This window comes from Mastigoproctus giganteus, chromosome 10, assembly GCF_048544385.1.
Source record: "Mastigoproctus giganteus isolate SK-2022 chromosome 10, ASM4854438v1, whole genome shotgun sequence".
Taxonomy (NCBI): domain Eukaryota; kingdom Metazoa; phylum Arthropoda; class Arachnida; order Uropygi; family Thelyphonidae; genus Mastigoproctus; species Mastigoproctus giganteus.
This window is the reverse complement of record NC_143584.1, coordinates 93,277,650-93,297,957: the sequence shown is the minus strand read 5'-3', so window position 1 is coordinate 93,297,957 and position 20,308 is coordinate 93,277,650. Positions and strand designations below refer to the sequence as shown.

At 36.2% G+C, this 20,308-nt stretch overlaps 1 protein-coding gene across 1 annotated transcript in view; it reads right to left on the bottom strand.

Moving 5' to 3' along the window:
* The window catches only part of E(bx) (nucleosome-remodeling factor subunit NURF301 E(bx)), a 693,176-nt gene that overhangs the window by 225,040 nt on the left and 447,828 nt on the right, over positions 1–20,308 (bottom strand). The window contains exons 18-19 of the mRNA XM_090382976.1: positions 17,581–17,797; positions 3,766–4,188 (exon numbers count right to left, since the gene is read on the bottom strand). Of these exons, the coding sequence (XP_090239102.1) occupies positions 3,766–4,188; positions 17,581–17,797 (640 nt within the window). The remainder of the gene's footprint in view (positions 1–3,765; positions 4,189–17,580; positions 17,798–20,308) is intronic.

Genomic DNA, 20,308 nt, shown 5'->3' with positions numbered 1-20,308 from the left:
TTTTAATTTAAATTTTCCATTGATTATTTTCCCATCTTGCTTGATTCTTTGCCTAATCCCAAGATATCATCTGCACTTTTTTGAAAAAAGTTCTCTCCATTATTGGTTTTATATTGGACCATGTCTAAAACACACCATATACAGTGTCTAGTGCTGTCCCCCCTCTTTAAATGCTATCAAGTTGTCATCTTTGCAAGCAGAGTTCTGAGTAGCCAGTCCAATAAATATCATTTCATTAATGAAATTTCTTCTTGATCCATCGGCTAAATTAAAGATTTAACATTTGGGCCAGATTAAATCTGTAATCCAGCCCTTGACCCGTGGGCTAGATTACAGATTTTTCATTAAAACGATTGCTTGATTTCATTTTACACTCAGTATGATGTGAAGAGACAATGTCAAATACCAATACTCTTTCTGCGGCAATCCTTTACCTTTCAAAAAAAAAGACTGAACTTCTAGAATCAATTTTAAAAAATCTCCCTATCCATCTATGTTCCCTTCTGGTTATAATAATACACAGGTCAATTTCTGGTTTCAATGCCTTTTAATGATCTTAGTTTTATTTCCTTTACGAATCACGAGAAGCTTCATTTTATGGTTTCTAGATGCATTCCCACAACACAATGGTCAAATGTTCGACATAACTGTACAATAGTGCATGTATTTGAGTGGACTGTGGTTGAAACCCGTGTGAATCTAAATGCAGTTGACAATTGTATTCATTGTTGAAATGATTAATTGTAAACTACTCTGAGTTGTAATGCTGGAATATAAACAGAACTCCCCCCCCCCTCAAAGTGAGTGTCCTTGTAGGCAAGCCTCTCCAATATAAACAATATCATCTGCATCATAGATTTGATCAGGCTACAAAATTTCTCCCTCTTCATATTTATGAAGTTCTGTGTAAAATGAACTGCAAGAGAACTATGTCATTTCTCATGCACAGCAAGTTTGCAAATACTGTTTAAACCTGGTCAGCCACCCTAGAGAAGGCAGAGAACTCTGCTTGCGATCCTAAAGCTCCATTAAATAACTTGGCTTTAAGCATACCTGCTGAACATTCAGAAAGATTACTTATACTTGCTCTTGGCTGAATTACTGAAGTATGGAGAAATCCATCTTCCTAATATGACCTTTCCATACTCTTTTGTTTCTAATAGCATGGCTATTCCAAACCACTTCAAAAATCTTTCATAAATTTTAATGCTGATTCCTGAATTTTAAAAATTTTATATTAACTCATTTATATCAAACTGCCCTAAGGCCACCATCTCGGCAGGGTCTGGTGGTGACCTTATGATGGTTAAGATGGTGGCCTTATGGCATTTAAAAGTTGATATAAATATGTTAAAAGGTGACTAATGGATGTTTTCAATAAAACCAGCTTTTGTTTTAAAGTGAGCACAACTCTCTTCAGTTTTTCAGACATTCTTTCTGAGGTTCACAATTTTACAGTTATCCTGAGTATAGACTACTACATTGGAGCATGGCCCTCTGCCATGCTCCAATGTAGTAGTAGTAGTGTCGTGTGATGCAAGAAAGCAAGTGTATGAGCGTATGCAGCATCAGTCAAAAAAAAAAAAAAAAAAACCCATAATTTCCTCCAAATTCCTGTCCAGCTCCTCCTTAAATTTATTTAACCTATCAACTTCCACAATGACAGATGGAAGTTTGTTCGAGCAATTAACCACCCGCTGCTAAAGGCAAATTTCCGCACATCTATTCTACATCTGTCTTTTCTTAATTTGAATTTATGCCCCCTTAGGTTCGTAATCGGAACAAGTGGAAGAATCCCATCAGAATTCAGCGTGCTCAACCCATTCAAGGCCTTATACACCTCAATCAGATCACCGTGCAGGTGCCTAGTCTCCAGCCACTGCAATTTGCAGAACTTAAGCCTCTCTTGGTAAGAGGATCCCTTCATTATCCTCACCAATCTTGTTGCCCTTCTCTGTACACGGTCAAGCAAATCTACATCCTCCCTAAAATGAGGCCTCCAGACAGACCTGTATGCAGTACTCGAGGCGTGGCCTGACCAATGCCTTATACAGAGGGACAATCACCTCCTTTTCCCTGCTAGCAAAATTCCTATATATCATTGACAAAACCCCCATGACCTGCCCTGGAAGACTGTCTGCATTGCTCAGAAAATTTCATATCTGACTGCACAATTACTCCCAGGTCTTTTTCATTTTCTACCACTTTAAGTATAGTACCACACAGTTGGTATACGTTTCTCTGGGGTTACTTCTACCCATATGCAATACTTTGCATTTGTCAAGGTTAAACTTCAGTTGCCACTTCTTAGCCCATCTGCCCAAATTTTCTAGATCCTGTTGCAGTAGCACACTGTCATTACTGTCATTAAGAACCCTGCCAACCTTTTTATCATCTGCAAACTTCGACACTAAGCCTGATATATCTTCATCAATATCATTGATAAATATACAAAACAGTGGACCCAACACCGAACGCTGTGGGACTCCACTAATAACATTAGTCCACGAAGAGCAGCACCCATTGATTACCACCCTCTGTCTTCTCCCACTCAACCATCCTTTTATCCATTGTAGCAACTTACCCTTAATGTCATTCTGCTCCAATTTGTACAATAGTCTTCCATGCGCAACAGTGTCAAAAGCTTTCCTGAAATCCAAATATATGATATCAAAATTATTTTTTGCATTCGGTTCCTTTGTACCACATCGTAATATCCTATCAAATTTATCAGACAAGACTTTTCCTTAACAAACCCATGCTGTGTCTGAATTATTGCTGCAGTCTTGTCTAGATGATCCTGCAATGCCTCTTTAACCAGTGACTCCATTATTTTACCTGGAACAGAAGTTAAACTAACTGGTCTGTAATTACTCGTGTCACCCTTCAATCCCCCTTTGTGAATTGGGAATAAATTTGCACATCTGCAGTCCGTGGGGACCTCCCCTGAGTCCAAGGATGCTCTCATAATTATGGTAAGGGTTTGCTTAGTTGCTTTGCAGCCTCCTTTAATGTAACTGGATAGATCCCATCCACCCCAGGTGCCTTTCTTATGTTTAACTTCAACAATTTCTTCTCCACTTTGCTCTCAGTTATAACAAAATCATTAAGCACCCTGCTAAAATGTGCCCGATGAACTGATAGCATATTTAACTGATGTGAACATGCATATAATTTTATGTAAGATAAATTGGGGAAAAAAAAAAAAAAAATTCTCACATGGTTAATCCACACCCAGATAATCAACAGCACACTGTATTTGCTAAAACATACCTGTTAGATGCAAAATTAAGGGAATTTTTTCATACTAATTCTTCTGAATCTTATTTCCATGCTAAACTCCATTAAATTTCACAATTTTCAAAAAATGAACATAAAGATCATGGTATAGGCCTAATGATATGGCATATGCCATAAGGTTCTAAAATACAACATTTTCTGTTATCTGAAATACTCTTGGTCAAACTTCAAATATCAAATATCATTATTTTGATATTAGAAGTTTATACAGATATTAGAAGTTTGACCAAGAGTATCCTACAAATGTCTGAAAAAAATTATAATTCTGTAGCATAATTTCATTAAAAATTAACAAAGAAAAAATCCTATAGTAACTTTTAGATATCACTAATACCTTGGGAAAATATAACTATACTGTTTAACTACAACTTTTGCATTTTTACAAAATTTAATTATGTGGTATGCTTTGTAAAAATGCTGAAATAGTCTCCACTAATATAATAACACATACACACACACACTTACTTTGTTGAGTTATTGCTGGAGTAAGTACAAATTGCTGTGGTGAGTTAGGTGGTGAAGTCACAGGTGCTGAAGGTATCACCTCGGGTTTTCCAAGTTTCGATGGGTTTGACTGTTGCTGAATCGATTTTGGTGGTGCAACAGCTAACTTGTTTTCTGTTGCTGCATTTACTACCTTTGTTGGTGTAGAGATAACTGTAGATACAGCAGTAGTTACAGTTCCTGATCCTTGTGTAGGCAGAGAACTAGGAGAAGTTAATTTGTTAGCTGCTGCAATAGTTACAGGCTGAGAGTGATTTGTTGTCACAGTAACTGGGCCTGGAGCAGACACTAAAGGTGCTGTCACCACTGTACCAAGACCAGGAATTGTTACTGTTGCTGTCTGCAATCGAATTTGTTGAACTGCTGGTTGTACCAATGGTCGTACTGAAAGCAAAACGATACATAATATATATACATATACATATCAGGTAAACTTATTTGAAATTCTTTTTTCCTTTTACTAAACATACTTTAATACAAGGATGATTTGAATAAATGAGGTGAAATGTAATTTTTCACTGACACATTTTAACTAATTACCTTATTAATTATTATTATTACTACTTATCTTAACATTTACTTGTAGTTTTAAAACAATATGATAGTAGGAAATATTAGCACACACTAGAAAACTTTTGACTTTAAAAAATCTGGAGATTTTGAGCAACTGTAAGCAGCAGGATAGCAAGGGATTTTTTTTTTGAGGGGGGGGGGATAAAGCATACTTTTTAAAATTCACATTTTGGATTTGAAATTTAAATTCCACTGAAAACATACATTTTATATTTTTTCACAGACACCAGACAGTTTACTAGTATGGCATACTTTCAAATATTAGCTTACCTACGATTTTCTTCTGTGGATTTCTGTTTGGACTGTCTTTTAAAAACCAACTAATTATGATCACTTTAAGAGAGGTACTGCTGTAGACCTTTCCCTCTTTGGAAATGTTGAGTCAAAGTTCTGTTTATAAAAATTACCCTGCTGTCTAGATTTGGTTTTCAAAAGCATTTCATAGAGTTACCAAAGTTTTCAAAAGCATTTCATAGAGAAAGAAGACCTGAACTCTGTTTTTTTTAACACCTTTGTGAATATTCTTTTACATGCAAGATTGCTATGAGGAACTATTAAAATGCCAAGCATGGCAAAATAATTTTCTACATTTCAAGCTTTCTGTGCAACTGTCAGTTTCCTACCCAAAGACTATTGCACATTAATTCTCCATTCTTTCATCATAGTAGTAAGTTCTCAAACTGAAATTGACAGAAGTGATCCTCCAAATCATCTGTTGCTTCATCTATTTCTTTATCTTCAATGATACTGAGAAGTACTGGAAACTTGTCCAAAAAAAATATTCAAATTTGAAAATAATGCACTGGAGAATATTTCAGAGGAAACACGTGCACTATGCAGTCACATGCAGCAATTAAATACTTCTTCACTGAATAAAAGAACAGATTCTTCTCTTGTTTTAGACTCTCCATGATTTTGGTGGAAGAAATGCTTATGACTAAGTCAGAATCTTCCTCCAGGTTTGTCTGCTATGGTAGCAATTTCCATAATGGAAGTGTAAGATTCAAAAACTGCTACTGTTGGTTGTTGTTGTTATGGGAGTTTAATGGCACATAAGCTACTATGGCTATAATGCACCTGCTACTGTTGGTATACAACAAAATTGCACATAACATTCTTCAAGACATCTAGGAGTAACAACATCAGTACATGAGTGTGAGATATGCCAGATTGAAGAGTTATGTTCAGATTTTCAAACTTGGCATAACATTTAAAATAAACATGCAAGTCAGAAGAGAGGAACATGAACAGGCTTTCTGCACAGTTAAATCAGTTTGGCCTCTTTAGGATTGCTTTCACTACAAGTTTGCAATTTTGAAGTTCTTTTTCTTAAGTTCGTTAATCTGTCTTCTTCAAAAACATCTTCTGGATTACACACTAGATTTGGATATGACACTCAACTAGTGATCACACTGAAGTACTTTTTTCAATTTGGTAACTCTGAGAAAGTCCTCACTTTTCTTGCCACTTCTAACCTTTTATTAAATAGACTTTTCAGAGTTTTCCACTATTCAACCAGTCTAGATCCATATATAACCAAAAGCAGCCAACGTGTATGTACACACATGCTTAAAAATCTTTTTTTTTTTTTTACTTCAGTAGTATGCATCGATTGAACTGTTTAAATTGATCTTTCCTTTTACTACTTCTTTCTAGATAGCAGTAAATGTCCACTAAATATTCATCCACTTTCAAAGGAAGGCATACAGCTCCCTTTTCAGTGCACAAATTAATGAGACTATAAGGACAGCCTATTACCAACAAAGCTAAATTTTCTCTTTTATTTCTCCAGTTTTCAGACCCAGCATAACAGGGACATTATCAATGCTAAACATCAGACAGATTTCTGAAGGAATCCACATACTATCAGGTTGTTTAGAAGAAGATGCTCAACGCTTTACCCAGTCACTTTCCAAAGCAGGCACCAATAGTAAGCTGCCTTCTATTTTATTTTATTATTATAAAAATTTTATAATAATAAAATTTTAAAAATTATACAATGCCACAAATCATCCTGACTGGAAGAATTAATGGTAAGAGGAAGAAGAAGAATATCATGGCTGGATAATTTGAAGGAATGGACAGGCAAAACTGGAACAATTATTTCATGATGTTTACAACTGATGCTGATTGCCAACCCCAGATGGGACAGCAACCAATAATGATGATTATTATAAAAGATCATCGTAATGGGATAGAGGTCAAATCACTTTGATTTATGCCATCTATACCAATCAAAACTGGCCCATTTTTCAGTGCCAACACTACCTTCTCTTCTACCCATCCCACACATCACTAACCTGCTGCTTTTGTTCTTTATTTTTTTGCTGTTAACATATGTCTTCAAAAAAGCTCCTGCATGATTAGCACAATCCACAGGAAGACTGTTCTATGATAAACAATCTACATAAATATTCAGGACAGTATCAAGTCACTGGGAAATCCTACATTTATTTTTGTGCATGGTCCTAATGTGACTGCTACACATTTGACACTAATTTAAGTTAAAAAAAAAAAAAAAAAAAAACTATCCACATACAGTACACAGAAAATGTATTACAATTTCCACACCTTCGCATCTGAAGGCTAATGTTAATTAGCTTAAAATGGCACCCCACCCACACACACACACACACACACACACTGAATGCTGCTGCCATACATAAAAACAAGTAAAACATTTTAAATTTCATGGGAAAAAATAGTTTTACTACTTTTTTTTTTTTTTTTGAAAAAGATGGACAAAAACTATGTTATGATGGATGGAGAATGGATCAAAATAAGTCAAAAAGATAAATTTTCCATCATAAATCTGAAGAGCTGACATACATGTTAGTGCCAACTGTCAGTTTTAAAAAGGCAGCTGCTCTTTCTCACTCAAATTTTTAATTTTTGAAGTATTTAAAATGCATGCTGCATGAAGGTTGTTTACCACTGAAAATGTGTGCAAATGGTGTTACCTCTTCAGAAATGATTGATAAAATCAAGCAGATGAATATTAGGCCTATTTATCAAAACTGGTTGACAAGCTGGAGAAGTTAGACCTGAAAATGGTTGTATGCTGATGAACCTAAGGGACCTAACCACAGTTTTAAATGAAATATGTTATACAAAGTGAGTGTGCTAGCCAGCAAATTATCAGAAAAGCTGCAGCACAATGCCTTCTCTCATACTGCCAGACCAAAAATGCATTTATGAACTAAAATTTGTAGCGCTATTAATCTACTGCATAGGTCCTGATATTGCACATTTTTATATATTTGTTCGTGTATAAAGATTAACAAGCAAACAGAATGATTATGAATGACTATTAAGAGTGAGCAATGCCATTAGAACTTGTAAGACAGCAATTAAGTACAACTGAGACTTTGAAAGGGGTTGGATCATTGGGTTGTCAGAAGCTGGATAGTCAATTAACACAGTCCCTTTTGTGTGGGCTGTGATACAAAAATTGTCAATCTTCTTGGCAGCAATGGGTATATGAAAGTATTTGGATGTCACCAGGGCTCCAGTGGCATCAGAAAAATGTCACAATAGGAGAACTGCTTTTTCTGTTGAATAGTGAAAGAAAACAGATCTGCCACAATCCAACAAATTTCCAACATCATAATGCCAACAATCTATGGCAACGTTAGGGAGCACAATTTGCAGATAGCTGCAAGAAGTGGGGAGGCAGAATGCATTCCCACTTCTTGCAGCTATCTTCTTGCCATCTGTTGCTTCATCTACCTCTGATGGTATACCATTGTCAGTATCTGACAATGGTATACCATCAATGCTTCTATTCTTTCTGCACACCACCACAAAGGCTATCAGTCCTCACCCATACATGGCTCTCATATTCTTACAATATCTATGATATGTGGACATGTTTTCTTCACCTGCACATTCACCCAATCATCCATCATCCCTCAAACAGATTTGAGTTATGATTTGGATACATTCATTGATCTCAGCCCTCTATTACTGTTGCTCAACTTACAGTACAAGTGCAAGAAGCATGGCTAAATACACACCAAGATGAAATTCGAAACCTTGTGGTTATTCCCAGAATTTTAAACCGCACACCATTTAATTGGCCCATGAACATTTGTGCAAACAAAATACAAGCATACACAATAAAGAGCAAATATAGATTTACGAATTTTCTGCACTATTATTAAATTAGTTATTATGCCAACAAATCCAAAATGTTTGATGGGTTTCTATTTATTTTAAATAAAATACAATCACGGTAATCTCAGGGTTCCCCCTTCACCACAATATTACTTTGCTCAAAAAATGTTTTCATTTTAATTCTGAAAGTAGAACACAATCGCTCACTGAAAGTTTAACTGACTGGTTTTTAGCTAATTTCATCAGTGGTAATTTCATCACTGACCAGAATAGCACTTTCAACAAGTGTTTCTCTCAGAAGAGAAAGGAGATCAGCTTGAGAAAAGGCTTACAAATACTTTTTTTTTGACTAGACCCTTTGCAGCTGCCTTGCAATGCTTTGGTTACAGTTTTTCCTTGAGCCAACTGACAGTAGCATTCAAATCTGCCGCCACTGTTTTTGTATCGATATAGCAGATACTAGAAGTTTCTACATAACTTGTAGCAGTGTAATTAGTATCAGCAGAGGATTATAAATTATAGCATTACTTACATGTTTTAATAATTTAACTTGTCACGTACGACAGTAATATTCATAGAGCTTTCAGAATCATGATTTGGCATAGATAGCTAGCGTGAATATTCTAACCACATTGGTGGCAATAGATAGTTAAATTTATTATCTATTATACTACTTAGATTTTACAAACAATTTTTTAACTTAATACATATAACGAAACTCGTTAGGAGATAAAAATCGATACAGAAATATATATATATATATATATATATATAGTGGATATGGCCAAAGGTTATATGTAACACTATATATATATATATATATATATATATATAGTGGATATGGCCAAAGGTTATATGTAACACTATATATATATATAGTGTTACAACTGCATTGGTATATAAGTTTAGTGTTATACTTTTAATTGTATTGAAATTGAATCGAAATCATGCCTCAGACCAGAGCAGCAAAGCAAAAGGCTCAAGGTAGTGCTGTGGCTCAGGGGAGAACTGAGGGGAGTGGTTGTCCTCTGAATCACAGCCTTTTGAAATGTACTGCTTTTTTGATGTTTGTGGAGCTATCAGGAACGAGATATGATATTGCAAAGGGGAATGTCTTTGTGTGCTGGATGTAAAGAGTATGAGGAAATCAGGCGCCAACTCAGTGTTGTTATGGGCCTTTATGAGAACTTGAAGAACAGGATAGATGTCCTCTAATGATTTAAACTGAGGGCCCATCAAGCTCTCAGTTGCCAACATCAATGCTAGAGCTTGCACTTGAACATCAGTCAACACAGAGGCATTTTCCAAGGCTGAATGCCCTGGTCCCACAAGAATTGTTGTCGGTGACTCTATTGTCAGGGAAACTGAGAATATAGAGGTGATGTTGTATACTTTGACACTAATGGTATTAAGAGTAGGAGAACGGTGGAATTACTTAACAAGTACAAGTCAATGTTAAAAAAACAAGCGGTGAGTTAGGGTTGAATTTGAAAGTGTCTGCAATTCTTCCCAGATACAATAGGAGAGAGTATATAAAGAACCAGTTGACAAATCCATTGGTAGTATAGTTACCACAAAACCTTGTGAGCTTGGTCACAAGACCTTGGATTTTTCAAACTTATGTTAACATACTACACCTTTGAATATCCATTTCTAGATTTTTACACTAAAATCATGTAACAGGCTTCAGATTTTAGTGACTTTGGTCTATACCACTTAACTGTTTCATGTCCATAAACTTGTTTCCCATTCTTTTATAATTGGATTCTTAACTATACTACCAATGGATTTGTCAACTGGTTCTTTATCCTGGGATACATTTACTATTTTTCCTTTCCACAGTGAATCCATACCCGATACTACACGTGGATATATCTAATTTGATATACATGGAATTATTTCATTTACATGGACTTATTTCCTGTTCTTTTATAATCGGATCCTTAACTACACCACTTTTGCATCTTTATTCACCGTGTTTCTTATATCCCTGGAATGATATCACTACATTTTTGGATATAATGTCAACTGATTATTTTTCCTTGGTTTCATTACTATTATTTCCATAGTAAATTCACACTTGATACTACCTGTGGATTTGTCTAGTTTTATACACATGGAATTATTTCCTGTTCTTCTATACTATAAATGTTTCCTTGGAATTGTTGCATATTCATGGACTTATTTCATCTTTAGTCACCATGTTACTTATATCCCTGGAGTTATATCACTTCATAATTGGATATAATGTTAAATGATTCTTTTCCCTTGGTTTCATTTACTACTATTTCCACAGTAAATTCACAGTTGATACTACCTGTGGATTTATCTAGTATTATATACATGGAACTATTTCATGTTATTTCATGTTCTTTTATAATCGGATCCATAACTGCACCACCTTTGGACCTTAAGTCACCATGTTACTTATTTTGTTGGATTTAAACCAGTTCTTTTTCCTTGGATGTATTTTCATGCAAATTTGGATAGATTATAATTATTACTTTATTTATTTCTCAAAATATTTGATGATTCTTATTTACCATACTCTGATACATTTACTTTTGAACTTATTATAATATAGCCTCATCATTTGGCCTATGTGTATATGTTTTTTGACACCGTATAATTCTATATATATTAACGGTAATGTTTAATTTTGTATGACTGTATTCCTGTAAAGCCATACTATTCCAACCGCGTTTCCTTTTCTTTTCCTTTTTTCAAGTCGACCGGGCTAGCCGAGTGGGTAAAGTACCTGCCCGGCAACCCAAAGGTCGCAGGTTCGATTCCCGCCTCGGGCTTGGATCAAAGTACTGCAAAAACCTTGGGAGGTGCAATATGGCCACAGAAGCCGATGCGCCAACAACTACCAAATCAAAAAAAAAAAAAAAAAAAAAACGTTTTTCAATGCTAATTATAAATTATTTCCATGCACTTGTATTCTAAATACGACTATAGAAGTCTCTATTTACAAGCTATTTTGAATTTCTTTCTCATGTAGATATATTGCTCATTTTGAATGCCTGCATGCATTCATCTACTCTACTGAATTTGTGCTTTTCAGCTCCCCACCTTTATTTTTCCAGCCAGCTCATTTTCTCTTCGCATTTCTTGAAATACTCCAAGTATTGTACACTTTCACTGTCTTATCATACTTTTATTTTCGTTTTAGATTCGTTTTTCGGCATGTTTCGACATACACATTTTTATTTTTCCTTTCAATACAAGCATTTGGTATTAGCACCCTTTTATACTAATGCTTACAAATGCCAGAGCCCTTACTACAAGGTTGGGCTTCACAACCCCAGTAAGCTTAGTGTTATTTAATAACTTTTTCTATGCTTTTTTATCTTTCTGCTGTCTAATTCTAAAGTTCTTCCCATTCGTTAAACTATTAGTGTAACAAGAGGGTGAAATGAACATTCCTACTATTCTGTTTCTATTGCTATTTTTCGTCTTTATTTATTTAAAATACTCCTTTTTCCCTTCTCCATCCTCAATTTAATACCTCACCTTTATACCATTTGCTTGTTCCAAATCTATTTTTTAAAATACATTGATTTCTTATCTATACAAAATTAAATCCTAAACTAAATTTCGCATATTTATATTAAACATATTGATATTAACCATTTTTATCCCAACTCGATACTTAAAAAAAAAAAAAAAAAAGTAACTGCAGCCATTATCAACCCACTGCAGGATGGAAGCCTCCTCAACAATTCATGTTGAAGGAAATGGACCATAATTTGCCACGCTGGTCCAGTGTGGGTTGGCAGATCGACTGTATTTAGCAGTCAGGGGCTTGAACCCTGGTCTACTCAAAGAGTGTGTGCTACTGCACTCCCGCTCCTGACCACTCGGCTATGGAGGCCTTGGTATTTATAAACTCGATACTTATTTTTACCTAAATAAATTACAGTGTTGGAATTACCTTGTCCATACTGTATTAGAAAGTGCTAATTTCTTTTCCATTCCTTTTTGGTCTTTCACTTTTCTTTTACTACTACAGACAAGTATAGAAACGCAGTTCCTGATACACGGTCAAGTGTAGTCCTCTGATGAAATACCTGATCATGTATCAATATTTATTTCAGCTGATATCAGATCAAGCATTTTTGCATTACCTATATTAGACCATTTACTAAAAACTTTCTCCTCCCATATCTGATGACAGCTATAACATTTTCATTTTACTTTTTATTTGTATTTTATTAATTTTCTTTGTTGTACTAATTTTACTTTATAGTTCCCCCACTTTATATTGGCTTGGCAATTCAGCCCATAATTTACTTAATTCATCATAACCTTCAGGATATTAACATTCTTTCACTAATCTACTATTCTTTTTCTACTTTCCTCACCCTTATAGTTACTGGCACCTTGTGTAACTTTCGCATAAATTTATGCAATACTGCAAAGGTAACTCATTACAGATCTATTTTCACGATCATTCAGAACCCTCATTCTCGTTTTTCTCTTGATGTTGCCTTCTTACGTTTTGGACAGGATTCACCACAAATTATGCATTCAGCCTGGTTATCGACCTGTTGCTGTTCTTTCTGAAATTCCTCTATGACCCTATATATGCCAATATGTGCTCGTCCAACTTTACATTCCCAACTTTTATGCCAAGCCTCAACAATGTTTTGGGTGCATGGAATTCCCAGTTGAATAGAATCATATACGGACCTTAATGTTGGTGGAAATAATGATGGAGCATGAATTGCCGTACCATTATGCACATACCATCTACTTCTTCCATATATATAATTATCTTCAAACGCTCTATCACATCACTAGCTTCCCTCGGAAAATATGCTTTCAGAACACAATGCTTGTGGTATCTCACCAGAAGGAATATATGCCATGGAACACAAATATCGAAGCAGCAAACTAAATTCTTCATCGGTGCCATACTGAGATACTAGTCTACTTGCTTGAATTTTTCCCCAAACACATTGTCCCAGGTGTAAAAAAACAGACCTTATTAGACATGTAAGGGAACTTATTGCAGCTAATTCCAGGTCAGTTAATATGGCCTGTGGTCTCAATTCAATTTCATATTCTTCAGCAAAGTCAATTATATCTTGAAACAAACATTATAATTTTCTTCACTCTTATTCGTCATCAACATGTAAATTAAGGGAAGAATTCAATAGTTTTCATTACCGACAGGTGCATGTACTGTATATAATTGATAAAAAATTGTGGGCATGGTTTTAAATGTACCATCCATAATCCAATATTGAGCACACAATAAGCGTTGCATATTTACTTTTGTTATATATAGAAGACTTTTTCCTCTCCCACTGCAGAATCTTTAACAACAAATCCCATTTTTACTTTTAATAATAATAATAAGAAAGTGGAATATTTTTTCCTGTTACCCCTTTCAAAATATCCTGCCGGCACCTATGGTCATGCCTAATGCACTTGTCAAAGAAATTTGTGAAACTACAACCAGTAACAAATACCTGTATAATAACAGTTTTAGTTATGCTAATATTTATGACAAATGTTATGCAGCTGCCAAAACAGATTACTCTAAATTTTCATATTCCAAGTTTTTTATCTTTAGCATTTCAATGCTATACCTATAATTATTGCTCAAGTACCCTATGCAAATATCAAAATTCAACTTGAAAAATTACCAATTAAATGTAATATGATAGAGTAAAATTAATCAAGTCATTTTTATTTGCTGATCATATTTTAAAACTGTTTGTTTCTGTAACACAAAATATGACTTTCAAAATGAGAGAGGTATTTGTCGTTATAATTTTTATTTTTTATATTCTTTCTACAAAATTAATCTAATATGGTTAATATGGTAATGAGAGGGCGCTGATTTAAAAATTACAGCTGTCAGTTGCAGGCTCCGAAAAGACGATAAGTGTTTGCCTTTTTATTTACATAATTGTTATTTTATATTGTACTTAATACGTAGTCTTATAGTTATAGTTACGCTGGTTATTTTTATTTTAATTTAGATAAACAGTTTTTGTAGATATACGTACTACTTAATATACGTAAAACAGTTATTTCGTTCGAATCTTGCAGCCATTGTTTTTGTATATAGTGGTAGGGAATTCAAATAATTTATAGAGTAATATGCTTCACTGTTTCTATTAGATAGCGTAGTATTGACATTTAATTAATTTAATTTATTGATTTTATTAATTTAAAGTATCATGCCCCAAACTAGAGCAGCAAAGCAACGGGCACAAAGTGGCAAGAGTGCTGTCACTCAGGGGAGAAATGAGGGGGGAGATTCTCCAACGCATCAGAGCCTAAAAAAATGTACGACTTGTGAAATGTTTGCCGAACTCTCTGGAACGGAACATGATATTGCCATGGGGATGTCTTTGTGTGTGCGCGATGTAAGGAGTGTAAAGAAATCAGGCGACAACTCAACGTTGTTATGGGCCTATATGAGAGTTTGAAGGACAGGGTGGATGCCCACGAAAGATCTAAATTGAGAGGCCCATCAGGCTCTCAGCTGCCCACATCAACGCCAGAGCTTGCACTTGGTCATCACGCAACACAGTGGCAACCCCCAGGGCAGAATGCACTGGTCCCTCAGGAACTAGCAGTTGTTGGAGACTATTTTCCGGGAAACGGGAAACATGCTTTGTAAAAAGGATAGGTGGAACAGGACCAGGGTATGTCTACCAGGAGCAAAGGTTGATGATGTTGTAGAGCGGATATCATCTTTTAAGGGCACAAAAGGTGATATAGTTGTACACGTTGGCACTAATGATATTAGGAGTAGGAGACCGGCAGAATTACTTAACAAGTACAGGTCACTGTTGAACAAAAGCCGAGAATTAGGGTTGAATTTGAAAGTGTCTGCAATTCTGCCCAGACACGATAGAATGGAGTATATGATGAGAACCTTGTCGATCAATTCGTCCCTGAAAAGAATATGCAAGGCTCAAGGGGGTAGAATTTTTTTCAGCCTGGACTGTACTTGTTAACAGGAGAGACTGCTTCTATAGGGATGGGATACACTTAAACAGAAAGGGTGCAAGAATATTTGCTGATGCTATCGAGGCAGTGTTAGGTGGGTCGGAAAACTGATAGCTTAGGGGGTTACAAGGACTTATAATTTAACAGTAGCCGTAGGCAGAGGTCAAGGTGATTCTTGCACAACTTCTATTAGAATAAGTAGCGACCTGGAGCGTGGGGTATTGGGGGTTTCAGTGACGGATGGCAGTCATCCTGAAATAGGTGGGTATATGGGATGTGTTAGGGTAACTAGGAATAGGAGTATGTATGCTTGCATGTATACCAATGCTAGAAATATAGTAAATAAATTTGATGAATTTGAAGTGTTGGGATAGCAGAGACGTGGTGTCACAAAGATATAAGGAATGCTGAACTGGAATTTGGGGAGGAGGTGTTATGCTGTTAATTAAGAAAAACATAAAATCAAAAGAAGTGCATCCAGTTCACATAGATGAACAGTGCACTGTTGAGCCAGTTTGGTGTGACATAAGCACTGCGAAAGCAAAAATAAGAGTAGGAGTGTGTTATAGGCCCAATGACTCGAATGAGTACAATGAACAATAGTACAGAGAAATAGAGTGGGCTAGTAAATTGGAATGTCTTATAATGGGGGATTTTAACTTCCCAGATATTGACTGGAACTTGTGGGTTGGTCACTCACATACTAGTCAGACTTTTGTGGATTTATTGGATGATTGTTTTCTGCAGCAGCATGTTCGAGAGGCAACCAGAGAAAGTAATACTCTTTATCCGGTTATCAACAGTGATCATTCGTGTATTAAGAACTTGCAGATAAAGGAACCACTAGGTGGCAGTGATCACAGTGTACTGATGTGGGATTTACTTAAAGATTTAATTACCATCAGGGGTAAAGGAAAGGATTTTTGCTTCAGTAAAGGTGAGTGCAGTGGTCTCAGACAGTTTTTAAATTCTGTACAGTGGGATCAGTCAAATTTCTAAATTTCAAAAGCTAAAGTCAAATTTCCGCACATCTATTCTACATCTGTCTTTTCTTAATTTGAATTTATGTCCCCTTAGGTTTGTAATCTGAACAAGTGGAAGGATCCCATTAGAATTCAGCGTGCTCAATCCATTCAAGGTTATACACCTCAATCAGATCACCGTGCAGGTGCCTAGTCTCCAGCAACTGTAATTTGCAGAACTTAAGCCTCTCTTGGTAAGAGGATCCCTTCATTCCCCTCACCAATCTTGTTGCCCTTCTCTGTACACGCTCAAGTAAATCTACATCCTTCCTAAAATGAGGCCTCCAGACCTGTACGCAGTACTCAAGGCGTGGCCTGACCATTGCCTTATACAGAGGGACAATCACCTCCTTTTCCCTGCTAGCAAAATTCCTATATATCATTGACAAAACCCCATGACCTGCCCTGGCAGCCTGTCTGCATTGCTCAGAAAACTTCATCTCTGACTGCACAATTACTCCCAGGTCTTTTTCATTTTCTACCACTTTAACTGTAGTACCACACAGTTGGTATGTTTCTCTGGGGTTACTTTTACCCATATGCAGTACTTTGCATTTGTCAAGGTTAAACTTCAGTTGCCATTTCTTAGCCCATCTGCCCAAATTATCTAGATCCTGTTGCAGTAGCACACTGCCATTACTGTAATTACCAACCATGCCAACCTTTGTATCATCTGCAAACTTCGACACTAAGCTTAATATAACTTCATCAATAGTGTACATATGGCACAGATGTGCAAAACCACAGGTGGCACCTGACCCTAACACCATGCACACTATGCAGTCTCAGATGTGCCTCCATTTCCGTTCAAGTTATTATCTGCTTCAACTATTTACTGCATTAGTTCTTGATGTTTGATTATTCAACAATGAGAAAGAACTATGAATCAGGGCTAGCAACAACTGCACTTCCTAAGTTGTTACAAAATGAACAAAGTTGTTACAATTAAAATAAACTTCATTAGTTTAATACTTAATATACTAAATGTATACCAACACACTTAATTCTTTGTGCTTGTTTTTTTAATTTCTGAACAAAGGTGTATAACCAAAAGAATACTGTTTTGATACATTACAAAAATATTACATACCTCTGACTGGTGATTGTATAACTTGTGACTGAGTTTGGACTGGTGGTTGCTGCTGCTGGGGAACTTGTGGACGTATCTGAATAAGTTTTGTTCCAACAGTTACTGCTGGGGGAGACATAACTGGAGATGATGGTGTTGTAGCAGTTGTAGAAGTAGCTGTCACAACAGTGGGAGATGGAACAGTAATGGTTGAAGTCAAAGCCACCGGAGTTTGAAACTATTTCAGGGGGGGAAAAAAAAAAAAAAAACACCATGGTAAGTAATAAATGCATAAAATACATATCATCTTCTGCTTAATTCAAAGTACAGAGAGATTCAAGTTTACACAACTCAAAATGAAAGAACCACTTTCTCTAATTTTGGTAATCACACACAAAGTCATTAAATTTAATGTCAATGAATTAATAAATTTTGTGGGGTTTTTTGAAAGGCAAAGTGCATAAAAATAACCCCTATACACACAAGAAGGCAAAAGCCAATATTCCACTTGAAAATTTAATGGCTTATGCTACTGATGGCACTCCTTTCATGGTCGGTAGGTACAGAGGGTTTATCACTCATTTAAAAAATGCATTGCCAAAAGTATTTTGCCTACACTGCTTGATTCACCGTCAACCTCATTAAGGGTAATGCTCTTCAAGATTGTCTCTTTTGCAAATTTTGTGATGAAAATGAACGATATGATTGTCTTGTACTGCATACAGAGGTGCAATGGTTGTCTAAAGGCAATTGTCTTCATTGCCCTTTGGGACAGTATTGTATCATTTCTAAACGAAAAGGAGATTGGAAAACAGTTGGTTACCATGAAAACAGACATATTTTACCTCATATGTGTTTGAAAAACTGAATTCTCTTAATAAGCTGCAGCAAGGACATAATTGTGATTTTAATATTTAGCAAAGAAGCCATTAATGCATTCCTGGGAAAACTCAAATTATACAGTCTTAATATCCCACACCATGCATTTGACCAGTTTCCAAACCTTGCTTCAGCTACAATGATTTAAAAGATGATTGTGTTGTGTATGTTAGCATTAGCATTAGTAGAGGCATTTGATGCAAGAAAGCAAGCTTATGCAGCATCAGCCAAAAAAAAAAAAAAATAAATAAATAAATAAAAAAAATAAAATAAAGTAAAATAAATAAATAAAAAATAACCACTTCACCCCTCTGTTCGCTCGAAATACCTGTCCAGCTGAGCCTTAAACTTATTTAGGCTATCAACTTCCAGGACAAGGGATGGAAGTTTGTTCCACCTACCAACCATCCGCTGGCTAAAGGCAAATTTCCGCACATCTATCCTACATCTGTCTTTCCTCAATTTGAATTTATGCCCTCTCAGGTGATTATTCTGAGCACGGATCCAGCACAGCCAATCCATCGACGCCCAAAACACCTGTTCAAATGGTCACGAAAACACCTTCCACAATGAGTTTCAACATTTAGTTTCAACATGCCTCGTCATGTTGAAACCAAATGTTGCGCCTCACATTTGCTGGAACATCGTCAAGTAACTCTGGTAGAACTTGTTCAAGAAAGATCCGATATTTAGCGGAGTTCATGCAGGATGGTAACAGGTATGGGCTGACTAAGCAGTCACCAACCATACCTGCCCACACATTTATTGCGAAGCAATGTTGTGCCGCATGGGGGCGCACACCGTGAAAGTTGTCATGAGCCTACACATGAGCATTGTGCTGATTGAATAAGCCTTCCTGAGTGAAATAAGCCTCATCCGTGAACAAAACATAGGCTAGAAAATTCAAGTCTTGAATACTTTCTTGGAGAAACCACTGCGCAAAAGCCACATGTGCAGGATGATCTTGGGGGAGCAGCAACTGAACCCTTTGGAGATGAAAAGGGTGTAAGGAATTGTCGTGCCAGGCACGCTGTACACTGCAACAAGACACTCCTAAGGCAGAGTCAATGGCACGTGTGCTGGTAGTAGGATTATTCTGGACGGCATTCAACACACTTTCTTTTATGGTGGGAGTTCGCGTCGAACATGGTCTACCCGCACTACTCCTGTTACCTCTAAATGACCCATAAACCCACAAATTTTGATGCACACTTGCAAACAAACGGTGGTCCGGTACATGTCTGTCTGGAAAGCATTCTCCATAAATTCGTTGAGCAGCTCGTCCATTGCCCTCTGCTAATCCATACACTAAGTGTATGTCTGCCAGCTCACAGTTCGTATATTGATGCATGCTCTTCATGCGGCGACTACTGCTTAAATGAGTAAACCAGAAATTTTCCCTCTCACGAACTGATTAACAGCGCTACCGACTTACGGTGACATTTCCGGTTATGTTCCTATGCGATTCACATTCCTTTAGATGTTACCTACCTCGCCTAAATGTTTGTACCAATATTTTTGAGACACCCTGTATATCCCTTTATTTTAACATTAAACATTTGTACATCTTTTGATGTAGATGTGATAGAGACTTTTTATGGTGATTTTCAGAATCAGCACATTTATTCCCTCAAGAATTACATATTTTCATTGTGGAGGTATAATAAAAAATATTTTTTGTTGGGCAGTGTAATTAACAACTTTCTGTCTAAAAGAAAAGTTCCTGCAATCCAGTCTAAACCTTTCCCTCATAATTTGAATTTGTGGGCTCAGTTCTGAAATCATTTATAACAATGAAAATTTCACCCTCGTTCATTTTACTTCCACCTCTCAGAGCCTTTTACACTTCCGTCAAATTGCCTCTAAGGTG